At 46.2% G+C, this 23,661-nt stretch overlaps 1 protein-coding gene across 1 annotated transcript in view; it reads right to left on the bottom strand.

Moving 5' to 3' along the window:
• The window catches only part of MOB3B (MOB kinase activator 3B), a 100,736-nt gene that overhangs the window by 32,813 nt on the left and 44,262 nt on the right, over positions 1-23,661 (bottom strand). Inside the window, exon 3 of the mRNA XM_066604295.1 lies at positions 19,209-19,411. Coding sequence (XP_066460392.1) covers positions 19,209-19,411 — 203 coding nt within the window. The remainder of the gene's footprint in view (positions 1-19,208; positions 19,412-23,661) is intronic.

Below are 23,661 nucleotides of genomic sequence, written 5' to 3'. Positions count from 1 at the left end.
ACTTTTTTTTTTTCTTATATGTTTAAAAAAAATATTATTTATTTTTTCTTTTTTACCTTCCTAGTGGGACTTGAATTTGAAATCTTTTGACTGCTTCTACGCTACATTGCAATATTTCTGTATATAAGTGTATTAGTCTAAGCTCAGTTAAGCTTATGGGCTAAAAGTAGGTGACCCGCTGAGTCTGGGGATGTAAGCGTTGCCTCCCCCGTTGTTCCCATTGTGTCAGTGCTGGAAGCCGCCGCATGGAGCATTGAGCAGTGCTGCTCAGCAGTCCACCTTTTTTAATTTTTCAATAGGCGAACTACTTAACAGCGACACACAATGCACTGAGCGGCGGCTTTGAGTCCTGGCACTGGGGGAATGACGGGGAAGGTTAAGTGTAAGACTTACATCCCTGGACTCAATGGGTCACCTACTTTTATCCCATAAACATAACTTATGGGCTAACAGTAGGTGAAAGAACCACTAAAGAGGAATAGATTGGCATCCTGGCTCTGCGCAGTTTCATGAACTGGCTGTTATTCTAACAAGCGGTGTGGAAGAACTGGGGAGAACCGACTGGATCTTGGCCCTGGTTCATAGCAATCTGGTCCCAATAGAGAAGATGAAGAAAGGGATGGGCAATCAGAAAAGATGTCACTGGATGTACTTGTTGTGTATTCTGCCTGTGACTGAATCTGATCACTGCTGGATTCTCCTGTACTTTCTATAGCCTTGCATCTAATTTAGAAAGGAATTACTACATAGGGACATTGAGGAAAGTTTACTTTAACATTTTATAGACCATTCTAATTAAAAAGTGCCCTAGAATGGAGTTTACAAAACTTATTAAGAGACACACATTTTATTAAATTTCGCACATGCTTGGCCAGTCTGTGCAACAGGATGTCCAATCTACTCCAACTATGAGCTGGCCTACATTTGTACTACACTTCAGGCCAGCTTCTGTATAGTAGATGCAGTGGGCCATGGGAGCCTCAGCCCTTTCATGAAAGTGGGCTTAAAGGGGTTGTCCCGCGATAGCAAGTGGGGTTAAGCACTTCTGTATGGCCATATTAATGCACTTTGTAATATACATGCGCAGAAGACCTGTGCGGCGCGAGCACACCGGAGCGGCCCCTTCAGCGCAAGCGCGTCTAATCCAGGGAGAAGGCGGCTTTGGTCGGCGCCATGGACGCCAGCACCGGAGGGGGTAAGTGTATAACTTCTGTACGGCCAATATTTAATGCACAATGTATATTGCAAAGTGCATTATTATGGCCATACAGAAGTGCTTAGCCCCATTTACTATCGCGGGACAACCCCTTTAAGATGAGAAGGTGCAAAGTGGAGCACAATAGTTTAAAAAGTCACAAATGTCCGCATATGTACACCTAGCGCTAAAAACGGACTCTTTAGTGCCAGATTCTTATTTCATAAGTTCCTGCCACAGTCTTTAAAGGGAACCTGGCACAAGGTACATGCTGTCCATAGGCAGAATGATTCCAGGACAGGTATGTACATTGCTGGCATGTATGTATTCTGAAACGTTACATACTTTAGAGACCCATTCGGAACGGAGCTTAGAGTCATGGGGGTGCTGCCACTCTGTCCTCTCCATGCCCAGATCACCTATAAGGACAGATCTCCCCGGTTTGTGTTCAGAGAGAGCTGAGAGATGGTCTGAACCATATTGTGCACCCCATAATTCCTATGGAGGTTGCCATTTTGGACAGTTTTCCACTAGAAGTTTTGCCTTCTATGTTTCTTATAGGGACCGCAAAAGTCAGCCTCCAATGGAGCGTGCCGAGTGTATAAAGCCCATTAACCAGGACAGATTTTCTTTTCATGGGTGTATAAAATAAAGGCTAGCATTCAATGCCTTCAACATGTATCTTGAAACCTATAAGCAACTGGTCCCAAAGCCATAGTAAAAAATTACAAAACTTGATAAAAAAAAAACGTGTTATTTGCCAACACCATGGGGTTGGTTTCACATCTGTGTTGGAACCTCCGGACTGAAAATATCAGAAGAAAAGTCACTGTATGCAGCACTTTTTCCTTCCGTCCAAAACCCGGGCAGCTGGGTGGAAAGTGGGTGGACACTATTGTAGTCAATGGGGTCTGTCTGATGCCATTCCGCTCCGTCCAGAGACAGAACAGTTTGGCCGCAGGGTTTGCCCTCCACACTGCCCGATTGGAGCAGGAAAGCGGAATCCCTGTCGCAGATGTAAAACCACTTTAGTACATTGGTATAAGTAAACAATCAGTATGGTTAAAATACCATATAGTAACATGTACAGTTGTCATTTATTGGTAATGGTGTTCTCTACAAGGATGTTGTACAAACAATTCCAAATGACAAAGACTACACAATGGAAGAGGAAGTGTATTTCTTGCACAAGCATTAAGAAAAGTCTGGTTCTTTCCAGTCTATTTCTGGCAGGGGCTTCTTATTAACGCTCTACTCACGCCTGCCTTGTGGTTTCGGTTTATAAAGGGTTGGACCTGTTGCATAAAGGCCTCCACGGCACTTCTTGGACCTCACTGACTCACAGTGTGGTCTGTAGGGTTCTACCAAGGTGTCTGTCACTTGGCATGCATCACTATATTCCAATCAAAATGACAGAAACTGTGAGGGAGACTGAATGCAAATGTGAGCAGAGCCTTAGAAAGCTCTAAAAGTGAAGTCATGGAAGGCAGTCCAGCAGCTGATCGCTCAATGTCTGCAAATCTGTGGTTAAAGATACATGAATACATTGGAAATGGTGTAAAAGACTTAAAAATAGAGATGAGCGAACGTGCTCGTTTAGAGCAATTACTCTATCGAGCATCGCTTTTTTCGAGTAACTGCCTAATTGGGCGAAAAGATTCAGGGGGTGAGCGGGGGGTTGCGGTGGGGAGTGGGGTACAGGAAGACAGAGCGCCCGAGTAGGCAGTTACTCGAAAAAAGCAATGCTCGATTGAGTAATTGTCCTAAACGAGCATGTTCGCACATCTCTACTTAAAAACCTTTTACAAGGGACTATAAATTGTTCAGATTCCCACATTTAGTGGGAAGGCCCCGAATGAACGACAGTCCGTTCACTTCTTGCTCATAATTTAGTTTCTGTATGCAGAAAACTGAACAAGAGATCGGTTGTTGCAAACAGGCAGTGATTCATTTGACTGCCTGTTTACTGTGGAAGGGGGGGGGGGGGGGGTCGGAACAATCTCCAAACCGCTTCACCTCCATTCACTATCGATGTTAGTTTCTGTGCAAAAGCATAGGAACGATTAGCATCACTGGTACGATCTGTCAGGCATTTGCACCCGAAAAGTCGCCCCGTGTAAAAGAGCCCTCAAGGACAGGTTTATTAAGGCTGATGTTTGAAGGCACGTGCGACACCAGTTTTTGACGGGCTGGTATGTAATGTCATTTGTATTGCCTTGACTCAGTACCTTCAATTTTGAATTGAATCTTTTGCAGATATCTAATAAAATTCTCTGATTGGAACATTCTAGGGTCCTAGATTGAATGGTTCGGGTCGTAGCGCCCTGTTCTCCTATTTCTCTCTAAACAACTTATTGTTTACCATTACTATAAGGAATAAAAAATGGATATAGCGCTCACAGGATCCAGGGTAAGAGATTACTGTAGCTTTGTGTTCTGAGAAGCTAATCATGTATGATTTTACTGCGCCGGCGTGCGTTTGTTTGGCATTTAGATGTTAAATTTTTTATCTTGCATATTCATATGTGTTTATATTTTATCGACCAATGGTAACAAATGAATTCTAATAAATTTGAATTATTGTAATTGAAGCATGTGCCTCTATAAAAACTGTTGCCTGTCAATCAATAAATAGATTTGATTCCATCCAGTTGTGTTTGATCAGTTATTTCAGAGCTCGTCCTATATAATATACTGCATTTGGACCCCAGAAGCATACCATATAGCAAATAGATTTATATTTGCACTAACACACTAAAGTCAGAAAATAAGATCTATGCCTGCTATGAGCAGATGTAGATTTACACCATTTCTTGACTTCAAGCGTAACGATCAGGCTTTATGTATTGGGAGAAGTAAAGGTCGCCGACACATGGAGGTCACTGTTTCAATATTTTAAGTCTTTGGGAGTTGCATAACACACATGTGTGCACTGAATTTTCTGGGGACTGTGGCCACCTGCTAAGTGAGGTTCCAGTGCTTATCAGGCATTTATGGCACATACTATGGACATGCCATAAATGTTTAAGGTGGGAACAGACCTTTAGTCCAACCGGCCTGACTCGTTTCCTCCTGCAGGAAGCATTTCTGTTCTGTAAACTTTAGTTTGCTCACAGATCTTATTGCCATCTTCAGGTTATGGCAACAGTAACCTTCTAGTCAGCATAATGTATGCGAAAAGACAATTGTCTGAATACTTGCAATATTGGGACTTCAAAATGTATGAATTATACAAGTGCATAAGGAAATCTATTTTATTAGTGTCCGCACATGAAGATGATACAGAACTGGTGACTCGTCGCTGCGCCACCAATAAGGCCGGTTTCACATCTACATTTGCAGTTCTTTTAAAACTGATCAGTTTTTAACTGAATATGAACAGGGTATTGTACCCAGACGCCACCGGAAAAAGGGGTGTGGTGAAGCGTAAGGGTCTTTGATAGCCAGGTGACGCCCCGTTTGTGATTGGCTGCACTCCCTGTCTTCAGGCTCACAGGTCCTGGTAGCGAGTAATATCTGCGGCCTCTGTTATCGCTTGGGTCCCTCAGCCTGTCAGCTGCGCCACCTCAGCACTCCGCTCCATTCTGCCTACCACTGTCGGCCTTTCAGCTGTGCCCCCTCAGCACATCGCCCACCGGTGACAGGCTGCACTGCGCTCTGTTCTGGCTGCCGTCGTCTGCCTCTGAGCTGCTCTGTTCACCGGTGACAGGCTGCATTCTGTCCTACCTGCCGTCATCAGGCTCTCAGCTGCGCCCCCTTAGCACTCCGCTCACATGCAACGTAAAAGGTGCGCCGGGGACATGGTGGAGAGTGTGACTGCGGCCCTCTAAGGGATATTCCAGCCACTGTGACACCGGGGAGGGTAAGGGGACATAGTACGGGGTGATGGAAGTCGGCCGTCTAGCACAGTGAGAGCATAGCTCCGCCGGCTACAGTCAGAGCAGGGGCGCTGCAGCAAATGCACACTGTAGCCGCTCAGTTCTGTGGTCTGTGCAAGGCAGATGTCAGCGGCACCCTCTTCTCAGGAAATCCGAGTGCTTAGTGCCACTAGTGGGGATTGCCAGGACCTGTGAGCACGAGATAGTGGAGGCAGCCCTGCAGCCACTCAGAAACAGGGAGTGTCACCTGGCTGTCAAACTGCCTTACCCTTGACCACACCCACCACTTCCAGTGGTGTCAAGGTACAATAATACCTATGGACAGATTACAAACTGAAGCAGAAGTGACGCATGCATGAAAATACCTTTTTGGGGTAGAGTAACTGAATATTGGATGTGCAGGTCATTGCACACTCCACAAGTTTCACGCTGGGAGGTTTGCCAAAGCAAATACAATACACACTACACACTCCTGGCTGGTGGGTGGTGGCTGGGCTTCTCCCTCCCCCTCCTCTTTCTGAGACTTTGCTTCTCTTCTTTTCCCTCACTCTCCCTATTGTTTTGCAGTGTACTAATAAAAAGGATCCATTCAACACTGAAGGCAGACAGAAGCCTTACAGCGCACCCCCCCCCCCCCCCCGCGAGGGTAGAAGAAAAAAATTGCACATTCAAAAAAATGGAGTTGATATTTGTGTGAGTTTTGTGCATCTTGCGTGTGAATAAGCCCTTAGTATGGCTAAAAAAAAATGTTAAATTGGGTGGCAAGAGCCGGTTATTTAGCTACACTTTCCCAGCATGTAAACTGGTGCCCAGGTGAGGGGACTGAATGGATGCTGCGTGACGTATATACTTGTGATTGCTAATATTATATGTTACGGTAGGGGGTTGCATTATTCTATATTATGTACAATACACATAGGATGATAAGATTTGTTTGCTAGCTCCTATAGTTCTTTGTGTGGTTGAGTGTAACCGATAGTGTTGAAGTGTGTGGGCTGCCATTTAATCCATGCATTTGCAGTGACCACAGTAGGCATTGTGATGGCAGCATAATGTAACGGTTTCCCACTCACACAATTATGTGACAATAAACGTCTCATTTGGCTCTGTGGGTGGCTCACGGCATTCCAGGCACCGCGGGACTTGTGGCAGCCACCAGTGCTGGAGACATCACTCACATTCCTGCCTGGAAGCTCCAATCTGCACATGTATTCCGTGTGACTGGTATAACATTATTGTATTACAGGGCTCCTGCATGGCGGTTTTACTTCTTTATCTTATTTCTGTATATGACCAAGTGTTAAAAAGTTGTCAATATAATGGACTCTTTCCCATCAACACAGTGGGGCAGATTTAGGCTGCCTTCACATCTGCTGTGGGGTTTCGCTTTCCTGCTCTGTTCGGGGAATCCACTGGCCAAATGGGTCGATCTATTATGATGAAACTGAACAGCCGTGAACGGACCTCATTGACTAATGGTGTCCGTTCGGTTTCCACTTAGCTGGCTGGCATTTTACAAGAAGAAAAAGGTCTGCATGTAACGCTGTTTCTTGCAATATTTTGTGCCGACAGAACCTCCAACGGGAGGTTCCAAGGCAGACGAGAAAGCAGCCGCACTAATAGTGCAGAGAGAAGCGCAGAATGTGCCAAATTCATCACAGCTGCTCATGCTGGATGATAAATGTAGCCAATCTTTAGGCACTTCTGTCTAACTTTATATCACTTATTACCAAGTTAACCCCCCAAATAAGACCCTCTCTAATATAATTTTTTACCCCAAAAGAGGTACCAGGTCTTATTTTTGGGATGTATTATTTTACTTACCTAGCAGGCTTACTCCCACTGCTCTCCAGAGCTCCGGCACGGTTTGTGCAGTCCTCGCCGCCCACATACGATCACTTCCTGGTTACAGGATTCATAAATCCCCGTTCCACGAAACGATCGCTGTGATTGGCTGAGCAGTGTAGTGCTCGAACAACTAATCACAGTCACAGCCATTACTTCCTGGAGGTGGGATTCACCTGGACCGAGCCTGCTTGGTAATGTTTTTTTTTTTCAAAATGTAATCTTACTAGGGCTTATTTTATATTTAAAGTCTTCCCGAAAAAAAAAAAAAAAAAATCAGGCTAGGGTTCATTTTCGGACATACAAAGCCAGATCACTTGCCCCAAAGCCACAACCTTTCATCGAACATGGTGAAAAAGTTGTCTGAAAGTGGCTAAAATAGATCATATATACATATATCGTATATAATGTTCTTTCTATAGTAACACTGTCTGTGTTACTCATCACAAATTCTCTGTTAGGGCTCCTTCACACGGGCGTATTTGCGCACGCAATACGCAGAGAATAGAGCCCATTTATATCAATGCACAGTAAAAAGGAGTAAGTCTAGCATCAGGTAAAAAAAAAAACCTCGCCTCTTTATTAAACAACCCAGACAGACATGGAGGAGCAGAGAGTGTGTGCCGTCTGACATGTTTAAGCCAAGCATTTTGGCCTTAGGATGAATGCGCACGGGCGGAAATTCCGCACAGAATTTCTGCCGTTGCATGCTGTGATGGGATTGCATTCGTTTATGTAATCCTACGCCGACAGCTGTGATTTGACCGCGTGAAAACTCGCACTGTAATAAAATCGCGGCATGTCCTATTTCAGTGCGAGCCTCGCTGATTCCTTCATCTCTTCTGGCTGGGGACTGAAAAATCCCCACCTCCTGGAAGCGCTGGCTGTGATTGGCTGACGCTTAGCCAATCACAGCTACCACTTCCAGGAGGCAGGAATTTTTCAACTCCTGGACAGAAGAGATGAAGAAGAAAAGTGCCGGGGATCGGGGGAAAAGATGCAGCGGGGCCCCGGTCAGCGCTTCTAAGTTGATGTATGCTTTTTTTCCCCCCCCTGCAGCTACAGCATATTTTCAGGGTAAGGCTTATATTTCAAGCCCCCTCCCCCCGAAAATACTTGCATGTGGTGCTACAAAGTCATGTAACTTTGTAGCGGTATCGTGGTATCACCGCAAGAAATCGCAGCAATATCGCACTGACCAGCAATGCGATATTGCTGCGATGCCGTATCGCCTGTGTGAAGGAGGCCTTAATCATAGACATCATGTGTTTCTTACACATGTAAGAAACACATCACAATAGACAGCCAATGAGGTGCCTGAAACAAGAACACAAGACCCCAGAGGCAAGATACAATTACAGGGAAATGGAATAAAAATAACTAATAGTGCAATAAAAAAAAAAAATCAAGTCGGCGGCTCACACCACGCGGTTCATTGGTTGTCAAAATATGCATCCAAAACGCATATTAACTCTTCATACTGCAGACTTTAAAATCTCCTTTAACCCTTTGCAATCCAATTTTGCATTCAGGCTTTCCTAGGGTGTCTTTCTCCTTCTACCATTATACAATGGCCCCATCTGCTGGCTAGAGCCAGTACTGTGGTATGTGATATGCTGGAGAGGCCAGTAATCTACAGTAAGAATACCCTGCCGGACGTCTTTCGACATTGAAGGCTGTACAGCTCCAATCAGAATGTCTTTAGACGTCAGACGGTGGATTGGAAAGGGTTAAGAACCCAAAAAAAAACGGGATGAAACAGCCGATACATTTTATGTATCATAACTTTACGCCCTCTCCAAGTCGGCCAGGTACAATATCCTACGTTCTCGCTCATTACCGAGTCTTATAAGTCACCTTGCCAAGATGAGATAATTTAAAGAGGTACCAACTTCAGCAACGGCTTAACACGTGCCCTTAAAAAACCCCAATTAGCACATTTTATTCGTACACTTAGGGGCCGACACCGGCAATTAAAAATGGTTTTCATGATTTTTGATACAACATTAGCTAATTTCTGGATCTCGTGGCGTAACATAACATTTCTTTTCTTAGACAGTGCTCAAACATCCCACTTGGACAAAGTAATTCCCCAGACTCCCATCCTCATAAACATTCGCACTTGCCGTCATCTGTTGGCCACCGATGATCCAATCTGTGCAGAAGGGATTTCTGATGTAGCGCCGCAGCATATGTTGTTTGTTTCCTCTTATTTATTTTAACACTGCAAATTACTGACCCGCATCATAAAAAAGCCGTGGCTATTTTGTAAAGCTTCACACAACACGGTTACTCGAAAGCCCAATAACATTTAGTATCCATTATTTCAAACTCAATGACTCTGAAAGGAAACCAGCTGTAGGGAAAAACTGGTCCGCCACGCCTGCCCTAGACGTACAGCTGGTTAGTCATTACAGCCCAGATGTGAAACATAAACTGTAATTATCCCAATGACTAACCAGCGTTTGTACACTAAATATAAGCTTTGTTCATCTGTTTGAAGGCTGTAGTTAAACACTGTGTATTATACCGGCTAGGCTGCTGGAAACATACAGGCTTTACAGGTACCATGTAACTGCTGAGATATATTATAGGTTTACTGACTAACCGATTATACTCATGATATTCCGAGCACTTAGTCCCTTTTAGCACTGATGACCTATCCTCAGGATAGATAGGTAGTTGATTGGCAGGGTCTGCTACTTAGGACTCCGGCGATCCCTTGATCTCAACTCCTGCTCTCACTGCCATTGGGCCGGTTCCTGCACTAGGATTGGAGCAGGAAATCAATGAGAGCTATACTGTCTATAGCACTTCTACCTCCGACCCCCATGTGGACATCTAGCCCTGCTGCAGCAAGTGTAAGGGCTGGTTTAGACACGATTCTCGCTCAAAAGACATGTTTTGAGCGATAATCGTTGTGTGCATTTACAGGGCAAGGTGATTGCTGAAACGGCAGTTTGATTGACAGTTGTGAGTGATAGTTTTGCGCTCCGAGCGTGGTATACAAGGCTGGAGCATTGCCTTCTGTATACTCTTGCTGTGTACACAGAGCGCACAGCTGTTATACAGGTGAGCACTCCGAGCAGGGTATGCAGAATACAAGCGGGGCCGTACATCCGTACATCTCGTACACATCTCCCCATACACACATGTACCGGCCATCCCCCTGACAGCCAACACATCTCTGCTCTCAGTAAGGACCGAAAAAGGGACGCTGGCGTACCTGGATGGAAAGGGTAGAACACTGACAGAAAAGGCAGAAGTAAATAACCAACATGAACAACATTAAGCAGAACTGAGGCAGATGGTAAAACCTGGCGAATAAGAGCAAAGGATAGCAGACAAGATGACAGAAGCAGGAGACCAATAGAGGCAGACTAGCTAGTACACTGAGGGAAACCAATAACTGGCAGTGATTGCAAGTCTTTGCCCAACCTTTAAACAAAAGCCTCCCCCCCAGGGGCGGAGAGAGGGAGACAGCCAACTCCCAACAGAACACAACAAAAGGGAGCTTGTGCATGGCAGCTGCACTCACAGGTGCGCACGCGCCACCAGCACCACACCGGCCAGGCAGCCGGACAACAGGGGAGGGGAGGGGGGGGGGGTGATAAACAGCCCAGATCCTCTAGTGATGCTCAGAGTATCTTGACCTGGCCTACATCTTCCAGGTTCACACGGCAGCGTCGGTGACTGGTATACTCCGCAACGTAAAAAGGACATTGGCACGTCTGGATACAATAAAATCCACTGTGTTCAAATGTTAAGATGCATAAGATATCATCCAACATATGTGCACTCCTCGGTGGACCACGTCTTATGTGCTTTAACTTCAATGGAGTGGATTTTATCAAAGCAGCTCAGCTCCCTCTTATTAATTAGTCACATCAATTTATTACAGATCACCCAGATTGGCCGTTACCCTACAACGGTCTTACAAACCTCTACCTTATGATAACTGTGGTCCTAGTGCTGGGACTCAGTCCATCTGAACACCATTATTTTGGTCATCGCATTACAACATATACTGAATCACACAGAGGTTTGTGAATAGTGCTACATTAACCAGTAGGCTGGATTCATGGCAAAAGAAAGCATTAAAGCTATTGGCAGTTATTAAAGGGGTTGTCCAGTTGTAAACTATCGATGGCTCCACAGGATAGGCCATCAATAGTCATTTAGCGGTAGTCTGCCAACTGGGCTCCCTGCAGATCAACTGTTCACCAGGCCACTACTCCATGCAGGGGTCCCCAAGCACCGGTCCGCGGACCTGGACTGGGCCATTGGGGTTTTTTTTTTCTGTCCGCGCAGTCGCCAAAGACCAGTACTAAATACTGACAGTATGTTCTGCTCTGTGGCCGCTTCAGGACCGGCTGAGGTTTACAGCATATGGGGTAGCTGCATACACTCCACGTCAACACTCGCACCTGAAGACTACTAGCAGCGCGCAGCACGGAGGAGACGAGCACAACCCCGCCAATAGTTACAGCATAGGTGAGGGCAGCCTCACAGCGGCGCACAGTGGGAGAACGCCAGGGACACTCACAATGCCACTCTGCATACAGAGTCGGGAGACCAGAACTAGCACCTTGCAGCACCGCAGACCGACACTTTAGCAGAGGGAAGGCTGATGGCGCTGCACAGTGCAAGCCTGATGGGGATACTCAGAATGGGACACGGGGCACTGACAATGCTGGAAGTAAAAGGCAGGAGCCAACAAGCAGCGCAGTGCCGAGTGACAGGTTAGCTGAGGGGAGCATGACAGTGGCAAACACAGTGAGGCCGCCAGTTAAAACTCACAATAGGGGATGGAACACCCGAGAGCGCCAGAGACAGTGACAGGAGTGCTGAGGGGTTGGTACAGGTCTGACACGTAGCCTATCAGCACCTGTGGGTGTTCCTTTTGACTCCTGCAGGACAAACCCTTGTCTCCCCCCCACAGTTCCGGTGGAGACAAGATACACCAGTACCAAGAACATTATGCGGGGCGTGCCATCTTTCAGCGTTAGGGGGCCGGTACTATTGCATTATGTCACCACTGAAAGTTAGGGGTGGCGACATTATACAGCAGTCTTGACACTTGTAGACGCCCCTAGCTTCTGATTAGCTCGGAGTGCTGCTGTGCTATGCGACTGTCTCAGCAGCCCCAGGAGGAACGCAGACCACCGTGACAGAGCCAGAGCCCCAGCGCCACCAGCACTCAGCCTGTCGGATGGGAGCTGACATCCCCGCTAAGCTAACGGACTGTCACAGCAGATGTCCTCCATAACCCCGCCCCCATATGAGCAAAGCCTCACCCTAATCTCGGTCTGCTGGGCCATGGAAAAATGGTCTTGCTTGAAGCCGGTCCCTGGTGCAAAAAAGGTTGGCGACCACTGCTCTATTGCACGGAACTGCTTTCAGCAGGAAGCAAACAGCTCCATTCTAACTGCAGTGGCCAAGAGTGGTATTACAAGCAAAGTTCCCATTGAAGCGAATGGGAACTTTGTGCATATTACCAAGCCTGGCCACTGCAGTGGGAACAGAGCGGTGTGCTTCTTGCATAAATCAGCTCAGTGCATGAGCGCATCGGCCGATCAATAGCGGCTCCCGGACAGCGGACTCCCAACAGCCTATTATTGATGGCCTATCCTAGGCCATCAATAGTTTACAACTAGGGATGAGCGAGTATACTCGCTAAAGCACTACTTGCTCGAGTAATGTGCTTTAGCCAAGTATCTCCCTGCTCGTCCCTGAAGATTCGGGAGCCGCTGCAGCTGACAGGTGAGTCTCGGCGGGGAGCGAGAGGGAGAGAGAGATCTCCCCTCCGTTCCTCCCCGCTCTCCCTCGCAGCTTCCCGCCCTGCGGCGGCCCCCAAATCTTCAGGGACAAGCAGGGAGATACTCGGCTAAGGCACATTACTCGAATGAATAGTGCCTTAGCGAGTATACTCGCTCATCCCTATTTACAACCCCTTTAAAAAGTTAGCAGTAATTTTCTATTCGGTACCAAAGAAATGGAAGCTTTTGTCCTAGCCATTTCCACTGGGAAATATCTGTATTTTTTTCTGTGGTTGAAAAAAACAAACATTTATTTAATGTAGAAAGATATAAATTATTTTATGGCCTTGAACCCCTGGCTGATCCGAACAACCTGCAGAAAACATTGTAATGTATAATTGCCCAGGAAATGAAATGCAAACAAGTCCATTGGTCGTTGACACCTTTTCAGTTTGCATTAACCCTATGTCTAGTAACACAAATTAAATGCTAATAATAAGAACTGAACCTTTTCTCAGCCTGCAGAATGAAATAAAAGCATGTGGCTCGGTGCGCCTTCTGTCATCTGTCCCGGGAACACGTATTAAACCTTTCCAATATTCTACGCTAGTCACTTTGGGTCTATTTACCGAGATCTGACCTGCATACTGAGCTATGTGCAACACTATCTGCAAACCGCAAGCGGTGAGAAGACACAAGAAGAAGGCAGGACACCCCCGATGGCTGGAGGCGCTGTCCTACACCCGGGACTCAGCTTCCCTCATTAATAATTATGTACTACTCAGCCTTATGACTGATGAAGCTATCACCTGTCACATCTGTAGCCTCGGGACCACGCTAATGATGATACAATGCTCCGCTCACATTCTCATGTCGAAAACAAAGCCTCCTTTCATGTTCGGAAGCTCATTTGCAGGGACGTCCATCATGCAATATTTATTTTGGTCCATGCATTCATTTTTAATAAGTCTAAAATAGGTAAGAAACAAACTTCTCCGTAGATCGTCGACTGATAAAGTCCGGGACGCCTGGTGTTGTGAGCACACCAGCTAGAGGATATTGATGATGATTTGATGCTAATGTGTCTGAATGTTCTCATCGCACAGTAATGACTGCATGGAAAATAAAAAAAAAAGTGCCTAATGCTGCATATCTCTTCTAATTTCCCTGGAGTCTATGACAGCCTCAATTAAAGCCGCAAGAAATCGTTGGAGACAATGGATTTCTGGTCCATTTGTGTAAAGGAGGCAATTAGCAAAATCAGACAATCCAAACTAAATAGATTATTATTAAGCACAGGTTGATACCCTGTTTCCCCCCCCAAAAAAATAAGACCTACCCTGAAAATAAGCCCTACAGTGATTTTTCAGGGTGGTTTGAAATATAAACCATACCCCACAAAAAAGCCCTAGCTGCATTACATAAATTACCTAGCTGGCTCGGTCCAGGTCCCTCCCGCTGCTCTCTGGAGCTCCAACGTGCTTCATGCAGTCCTCAGCCGCCCACAGAAGATCACTTCCTGGTTATAGGATTCATAAATCCCACCTCCAAGAAACAATGGCTTTGATTGGTTCATTGATTACTGCATTGGTTGGTTCTTTGACCAATGCTCAGCCAATAATAGTCATTGCGTTGCGGAGGCGGGATTTATGAATTGGCTGAGCTGCGGCATTGATTGGCTAATTCATAAATCCTGCCTCCACAACGCAATGGCTATGATTGGTTCTTCAACCGCTGCTTAGCCAATCAATGCAGCGTTCGATGAACCAATCACAGCCATCGAATCAGTTCATCGAGCACTGCATTGATTGGCTGAGCAGCACTCGAATCCATTTAGAGCCGTGCACTTAAAGGAGATGTCCCGCGCCGAAACGGGGTTTTTTTTTTTAAACCCCCCCCCCGTTCGGCGCGAGACAACCCCGATGCAGGGGTTAAAAAAACCACCCGCACAGCGCTTACCTGAATCCCGGCGGTCCGGCGTCTTCATACTCACCTGCTGAAGATGGCCGCCGGGATCCTCTGTCTTCATGGACCGCAGGGCTTCTCTGCGGTCCATTGCCGATTCCAGCCTCCTGATTGGCTGGAATCGGCACGGGGCGGAGCTACACGGAGCTACACGGAGCCCCATAGAGAAGAGGAGAAGACCCGGACTGCGCAAGCGCGGCTAATTTGGCCATCGGAGGGCGAAAATTAGTCGGCACCATGGAGACGAGGACGCCAGCAACGGAGCAGGTAAGTAAAAAACTTTTTATAACTTCTGTATGGCTCATAATTAATGCACAATGTATATTACAAAGTGCATTATTATGGCCATACAGAAGTGTATAGACCCACTTGCTGCCTCGGGACATCTCCTTTAATATACAGTAGCATAAGCTCGTGTGAGACAGCCCTGAAAGTTGTACATAAAGACAATTCTACAGCTATATGTGGATTACAGAAGCGACCTTGCTAAGGTTGCATTTAGAGAGGATGGTTGAGCGGTCATTAAAAACTGTGCAAAAAACTGCACCACAGATTTCGATGTGGCTGCGGTAAAAACCAAAACCACATCAAGTTGCAGCAAAACTGTGAGCAGTCTTTTGGATGCGGTTTTTGATGAGATTTTGACCAAACCTTAGAGGGAACCGGTCACATCCACACAGCTTCATAAACTAAGTTATGATGCATGATACTGACCAGGGGAATGGATTATTTTTATATTCGCCTGCTCCTGCGATTTTTATATTGTCCCCCTCTGAGGTCCCGTCGGCACATAAAAATCTGACTATTTTCATAGTTTCATGCGCATGCTCTCCTATACAAGTGTATAGGAGAGCATGCGCACAAGGCTCTGAAGAGAGTCAGATTGTCGTCCACCACCGGGACTTCAGAGGAGGACAATGCTGGATCCAGGGAGTAGGGAAGTCAAAAAAATATATCCGCTAGCTCCCTGTCACCTAACAGCGCCATAACGTAGTTTATACTGCTGTGGGGACATGACAGGTTCCCCTTAAGGCATATTCAGATGGAGAGGTTAAGTGAACATGGGGGCGGGGGAGGGAATGACTTTTGCTATGGAACAAAGGAGAACCTTTAAAAGGTCTAAATGTAAAAAGTTTAATGACTTCCTCTTTCTTTATATGTCCCCCCCGCCGGACAGAGGAGTCACCAATGACCCTTCCAATGGTAATCACCAGTTAGCTCTGCCATAGAGAAGAATGATGTAGCTCAAAAATCACAATCCAATGTCTACATCTTAGTTGATCAATATCCGCAGTTTGGCCTCATGCACACAGCAGCCATATTCTGGTTCAATTTGTACAGAACTAGATCTTACTGTATCTCTGTATGCCTTAAGGGGGTTATCCAACTTCAAAAAACTGATGGTGTAGTGCCCCAGAACAACATCCTGGTCCCCTCCAAAATTGTCATACATGTATTGTCTCATGTGGTTGCACTGTGCAAAGCCGTCATGTCATTTTCTGTATCTGTGTTGCACAGCTGCAGCGTCTGAAGGGTTAACTGTGTTAAAATCATTGCCTGTCAGCTGAATGTATCTATTCTACTGTGTCATGTGGTACAAGTGAGGTTATAAATGTGAGTGTCAGAGAGCAGGAAGAGGTTTTCTTCAATCTGTGATAGAGTTAGGCTTCCATCTTGCCTGCTACACAGTGCTAACACAGAGCCGCATGGAAGCACCTTTAGCTTCAATGTTGGTGAAAATGGAGGAAGAAGAGCGACTACCGGTAGTGTCTGGCGAGTGGATGTGAGAGGACAGAGTCCCTTCTAGAGAGAGAGCGCACAACTCCAGTTTACTAAAACAGGTACCTATTCACAACACAGGCGTTTTTCCTGTGTGGCCATCCGTCATTAGGATCACCGTACAGAGGTATGCAATTGTGACACCCATGCGGATGCTGTTTTGGGTGTATCTAGGCTAAGCAGTCTTCTTGAGTAATTTGTCTGCCAGAGTGTTCTGTGGAGTGACCCCTACCCTTTTTGTTCTCCGGAGTGCTCCCAATTCCAGGACGGGTAACATATAGATAACGTGGACTATAGGGCCGTATTGTTCCTGTGTATCCTCCCTACCTCTGAGCTATAGCCTGTAACTGTATAAGTGAATTGTACCTGCAATTGCCTGTTATACAAAGTTGATTAAAGTAAAGTTTTACTGGGTCTTAACCATTCCTAAGGACCCAAGGTACTACACACAAGTCTCCGTGTTATTACTCCACCGCATATATTAACAGTGTGGGAACAGCGGCGTCACGAGTAAAATCTATTGCAACCCCCCTCATCCCCTTTATTGGCACTCCCAGCCAAAGGAGTGTCAAAGTCTGGACAGCAATCTACACTGGCCTTGGCAGCGTGTCATCCCTCCGAGACCAGACCATGGTAAGTGCCACTGTGACACGTCAGCACTTCACCCTCCCAGCCCTTCACGTTAGCCGGGTGTCCAGGGTCACCCTTCTGGGGTGTTGCAATAGGTTATCATCAGGCTAGGCAATCAATATCTCATCCAATCAGTTCATTAAAGGGGTTGTCCCGTGCCGAAACGGGTTTTTTGTTTTTTTTTAACCCCCCCCCCCCCCCCCCCCCGTTCGGCGCAAGACAACCCCGATGCAGGGGTTAAAAAAACAAACCGGAGAGTGCTTACCTGAATCCCGGCGGTCCGGCGTCTTCATACTCACCTGCTGAAGATGGCCGCCGGGGTCTGCTCCCTCCGTGGACCGCAGCTCTTCTGTGCGGTCCATTGCCGATTCCAGCCTCCTGATTGGGGCGGAGCTACACGGAGCCGGCATTCTGCACGAGCGGCCCCATTGAAGACAGCAGAAGACCCGGACTGCGCAAGCGCGGCTAATTTGGCCATCGGAGGCCGAAAATTAGTCGGCACCATGGAGACGAGGACGCCAGCAACGGACCAGGTAAGTATAAAACTTTTGATAACTTCTGTATGGCTCATAATTAATGCACAATGTACATTACAAAGTGCATTAATATGGCCATACAGAAGTGTAGACCCACTTGCTGCTGCGGGACAACCCCTTTAAAGGGGCTTTGTGCTTGTAAGACTGTTACAACCTCTTCAAATGTTTACATGCGACTACAATCCTGTTGGTACTGGAGTCTAAGAGCCGGTCCACATTGGGTTCTTCTTACTCGCAGCATGTTGATAGACAGCTGTCTCCTTATACACAAGCAGAAGACCTGTCAGTCAACATGCTGATGGTTGAACCTGGCATGGCCCCCGCCTCTGACTCGAAGACTTTAAAGTGTTTTTATTCTGAAATGCTGCTGCTGCCACTCGCCCCCCCAATGCACATCAAGATGGAGCAGCAGTGCGGTTACATGCACCACCCATTAGATGTAGGGCAGCAGGAATAGGTGCTGCCTCCTTATGTGATACAGATAGCATATCAACCAATGATGAAAGAGAAGGAGGGGCAAGTATATAACCAATGGTGGCTGTTATTTTGGGGAGAGTGCAGCGTATGCCACATGGCAAGCACTCACTCCCCCTGCTGGAGTTGAATGCAGCACAGTCCCTCCTGTAGTGGCTCTGCAGTAGGAGAAAGCTTAACAAGAGGCCCATTTGAGACCAGCAGGCCTGGATAAAGTCCCCAGCTGGGGATGAACCATAATCCTTATAGCTGCTGTGACCACAAGATAGCCACTGCTGTGAGTCTCCTTCCCGTACGTGTATGGTGTGGGCCAGTGTTTGGGAGGAGAGGGCATCTCCCTTTCAATTGATCAGAGATGATGGTGGCAGAGAAGAGGATGTGGGGCAAGAGGTAGTCTTCCACCTTGTAAGTAGACCTCATAGAATAGTAGAGTTGGAAGGGACCTCCAGGGTCATCGGGGTCCAATGCTGTGATCATCAGTGAGAAAAGCTGGCACTGTGACCACGGTCAAACGCAAGTGAGCCATGTTAAAAGCCACCACCCAGAAAGCCTCTGCAATGCGCTAGGGACCAGCCTATCCGTCAGGAGAAGAAATGTATCCTTAAAGACTACGTACATACATTAACCCTTGTGGCTATAAGACCTATAACCCGTTGGAAGCAACGTTTAAGTATTTGTGCCTTCCTACGGAGAGCAAATATAGCCAACTATACCCCCAGTGGTCAGACATTTATCACCTATCCTATAGATAGGTAATAAAAGGTCAATTCTGGGATTACCTCTTCCATAAACTTGAGACGCTTTTAGTCCACCTTTCATGAAAATCTAATGTTTCTGCCCCCAAAAAATACTGCCCCCTATTGTGGATGGTGCTAACCCAGACACATGCAGCAGTGCCACCCCTGAAGGATGGCACACTACATTTGCACAGTACCGCTTTGTTCTTTGCGTAGTGCGGCTTCTGCCGTTCAGTTTGAATGGTGGCACTGCTACACAAATAGCATAGCCACAACCAATTATCTCAGTAGTGCAATAACACATCATGCGTTGCCGTTGCTACAGCGGTAATTCAGAAAAATGTAACAAGATAAAAACAATACGATGGATTTAACTTTGAGGCGTGCGATGAGATTTACTTTCGGCTTACCAGTGGTTCGAGTTCCTTGCGGTCTATGAGGTTCAGTTCTGTTACAAAGTAGTAAAAGTGCTTGTAGCAGGTATTAACATGTGCTTCTGCTCCCATGAGAATGATCCGGTCAAAGTGATGAATGTACACATGGACAAACACGCGGAATAGTCTGCACAGGATCTTCTTGCAGATCTGGAGAAAGTTCTTGGGAAAAGGGACTCCTATCAAGAAAGAAAAGAAGGAAGTGTAGGGTTAGGATGATGAAAGCATCATGATGGATGATCGATCAGCAATTTTCTGAACTATCATTAGATTACTGGTCAAATTGTCATTGGTAACCTGTACAATACGCCATGTTTGATATTTTACTTGCCTTCTAAAAAAATCAAGAACCTAAACGAGGGCCTCATTTGTGAAAACGGGCAACCCCTGTCCTATGGGAGTCAATGTGATGATTGCCGCAGGTCCAGCTTCCAAGACACCCAGTAAACAGCCCATCCTCATTTTATCTAGACAACCCCTTGGGAGTGGGGCAGGAGTTTTATGCAAATAAGGGAGATCGAACAATACGTCTACGACGCCACCTACTGGATGGCAACATTCCTGCAAATCAATGTTGGACCCTTTATACAGGTCTGTAGAGCAATGAATGGGAATTGAAAACCAAGCCAGCGTCCATACACAGACAGCTATTTTGCGCTGTTTGCCCCTCGTCAATGTGCAGGAGGATCCTGGCTTGGCTAGTGAGAGGCCAGTGATGTGGGTCAGGAGGGGCAAAACCCCCGAAACAGCTGTATGTATATGTTTTCTGGTTTTCAATTCTCAATGATTATTATAAAGACCTGTATAAAGAGTCACACATTGATTTGCAAGAACACTGCCATCCAATAGGTGGTGCTGCAGAGGCGTTGTTCCAGGTTCCTTATTTGCATATATTTCCCAGAAGAGCATGCACGGCCTTAAGTCACCTCACTCACCTTCTAGGCGTCTCCTAAGGAGAGACGATACCCTTCCTGCCTCAAGAGTTTTAGAAACTTTATCAGCAGCAAAGAGCTCCTTGCCAGACAAACGGCTACTATTGCTACGGGAAGCTGCAGCCGGCCAGAGCAAATGAAGTATTACATGCTAGCCATTGTAATACAATGCCATATCGGGTCAGATGAAGAGACTCATTCTTAGCGTCTGTCTGAACGCCGCTCTAGGACTTGCGAGAACTTGTCTGATACTGAATCCTGAAAAGCTTCCTCGCTTGTCTTTCAGCATTTAATGTGTTTTCCATTTCAATCTTATCTTCTGCCAGATTTTAAAAAATAGCGGAAATAAAAATGCAGTAATGATATAGAAGGAAAAAAAAAAAAAAAAAAACAATCGACAAGGCATAAAGCTGATAACACGACTATGTATTCAGGGGAGATCAATACGGAATACTAGTTTGTCACAGTATGATTTCGTGACATATAAAATGACCCCGAGCAACTAATGAGCTAAGAGAACTTATAGGATTTCGAATGTTATAACCAAAAAAGATGAAGTCGGCAGAAAAACAAAAGCCGAAGAGAACCCCGGCGTGTTCCAACACGGCTATTACTTTCCGTGACTCGGTCTATAAATCATAGAAGAGTTCAATGCAAACCTGCTTAGGATGGAATGGAATAATGCTGAATACAGAAAGTAGACACACCGCTAATTCTATCTCCTTTAAATGAGACGCGACCGCGCAGAAGGTCCCGCGGCCAATCGCTTCCTTAGGTCTTGTTTTTAACGACCCAAAAAAATAATAAACTGCAAGCGTCTTTGCATTTGCTTTACTTTTTTTTTCCTTCGTTCCTGGCCCACACTGACAATCCGATACTCGACGACATCATTGGCGCTTCTGTGTACTGCGCCTCGTGGAGTCTAGTGATACATCCGGTGTTACGTATGGATTTACCGCGGAATTCTCAGCGCTCGTTGAATTGACAATCCACAGCAGAAGGCCGGGCTCACAAGAACGCGTCGGATTCCGCTTGCCTGCAAGTGATCGCGGAAATGAATTAGGTGCGGATGTACGTGTATGGAGAACGTATTGTCCGCGCGCGAGAAAACTCGCAAGCAGGGAATGACCTGAGAAACCGTCATTACACCGCCCAGGCGAAAGTCATTTTCAAATTCTATCTGCTATTGTCTCTCTCGCTGGCGTTCCGGTCCGCTACCTGGTCTCCGAGGCAGTTGTGAGCGATTCCGCATAATCATACAATATTAAATGGAGTACGAGCTGCGAATAACGCATCCGCGATAAAACGGAGCATGCTGCGATTTTTCTTCAGCACTGCAGAATTAGGCATTGTTTCACGCAGCTTTGCGCACATTTCTGCACAAAAAAAAAAAAGCATGTCCAATTTTTTTTCCGGCGTGGCTGATATGAATGCGCAAGATATAGAAATGTGAATGAACCTATTCTCTGCGCATTGGTGGAAAGAGAAGTGGTGCGATAATACAATTATAACACGTGACCCGGCTGTATCCGCCTCTGTGAAACAATCTGCATTAAAACGGTTTTGGTATTTTAGTAGTAATATGGATTTTCCCGAACGTATTACTTACTAAACAAGGTAATATAAGGTAACTAAGACCAGGGATACGGCAATAACATGAATGCCGGCTCAGAAAAATAAAGAAGCAGGTTAATCTGAGATTACGCATTTGTGCAGGTCTTAATGTTCCAGATCACTCGGAGCAAGAATGCAGTTGGCCGTCTACACGGAATCATTTTATATCAAGAGCTGGTTCAGAATTAAAGAATAGTGAGAGAAATGTGACAAAAGGTGAAAGCAGCTAATTTCAAGGTTGATAGTAAGGCCGCGGCTCCCGGAGGATTGTTGTACTTGGTAAGCATGGTAGATCTGAAAGAGACTGGGCGTTATCAGAGCCTTCGACAACGGAGGGGTGGTTCGCGAAGTAACGTGGTTTACGGTCACAATGCTGTGATTAAGGCCGGCTGCACGTGGCTGGATTGGAGTCGCGGAGTCCACGGTGGGCTTCCACAGCAAATCCAGCACGTAACGCGCTATGGAAATGCACTTTTTCCTGCGCAGGAGCAGCAATCAATTGTGATTTTCCGCTCGCGGAGGGGGGGGGGGGGAAATCGCAGCATGTTCTATTTTCATGCGGGCCCCGCAAGGACACTTCCAATGAAGTCAATGGAAGCCATCTGAGCCATGGCAAAAAGGTTGCAGGACTCGCGTCATCGCCTAGCGACCGTATGGGAAATTCTGTACTGCGCATGCAAGACAGCGAGCCGTCCGGGCGATTCACAGTACAGAAGAAATAAGACAACGACAGGAATGCAAGGTTACCACTGGGCACAGGGTCGGATTACGCATCCGTGTGCAGCTGGCCCAAGTCCAACAATGTATCTTCAGTCTACATCTGTGGCTCTCTAGCATGCTGCTCACATTTAAAGGGATTGTCCAGCTGTAAACCATTGGTGGCCTATGCACGGGATATGTCATCAGTAGTAGATTAGCGCGGGGTCTGTCAACAGGGACCCCTGTGCATTAGCTGTTCTGAGTAGACGTGTTTGTGCACTGAGCCGAGTTGTGCAGGAGGCAGACAGCTCTGTTCTCACTTCAGTGGTCAGACTTGGTATTACAGGCCCAGTTGACATTCACTTCAATGGGAACTTTGCCTGTAATATCAAGCTCGGCCACTGCAGTGGGAATGGAGCTGTCCACTTACTGCAATATCCATTCAGTACATAAGCGCGCTGGCTCAGAGAACAGCTGTTTGGCAAGAGTTCTAGGTAGCAAACTGGTGCCAATGTACTCCTGAAAACAGGCCATCAATAGTTTACAACTAGACAGTCCCTTTAAGTATGATCTATAGAACTGTAGCTTCTGAGGCCTGAACAATATATCATGGGGTATGTAGAACTATTCTCTTCCAAAAAGTAAGTTAGAGGAGACATGGGGGAATAAGAGAAGCCTTTCTAATAGGGCTAGGTTAGGTTTCTGCTTGAGTTTCCCTTTAACAAAAATAAAACCTTTGACCGATCCATTAGCCAATGAGCTGAAAGGCATTCAGAGATCCCGCCAACGATATCAGAAGCAGCAGCTCGCTTTTATAGATTTTGTAGAGATTACAGGAAAATCATTTCCTCTTATTTTCACCAATAAAGGCGACGATATGTTTACACAACCCGACCTGTTCACGTCTGCTTTCGGAATTCTATTTATCTACTAGCTGATATACCCGGCTTCGCCCGAGATAAGTTGGTACTGGTGTTTATCTGGTGTTCACACGGAAAATCTTATGAAGTCACAGTTACTTTAGAGATACCGAGGAAAAAAATATGTTCACCATTTTGCATGGTTCTTTGCGTTACCCAGGAAATACCACGTGGAGGTAACCATGCGACGTTTACTTTATATAAAATGACACCGGGAAGTGAAAGAATTAGATTACGTACATAAAGTTTGGACGCAAATTCTTT

This window comes from Eleutherodactylus coqui, chromosome 5, assembly GCF_035609145.1.
Source record: "Eleutherodactylus coqui strain aEleCoq1 chromosome 5, aEleCoq1.hap1, whole genome shotgun sequence".
Classification (NCBI taxonomy): domain Eukaryota; kingdom Metazoa; phylum Chordata; class Amphibia; order Anura; family Eleutherodactylidae; genus Eleutherodactylus; species Eleutherodactylus coqui.
Note: the sequence above shows the minus strand (reverse complement) of the source record. Positions and strands in the feature narration are given on the sequence as shown.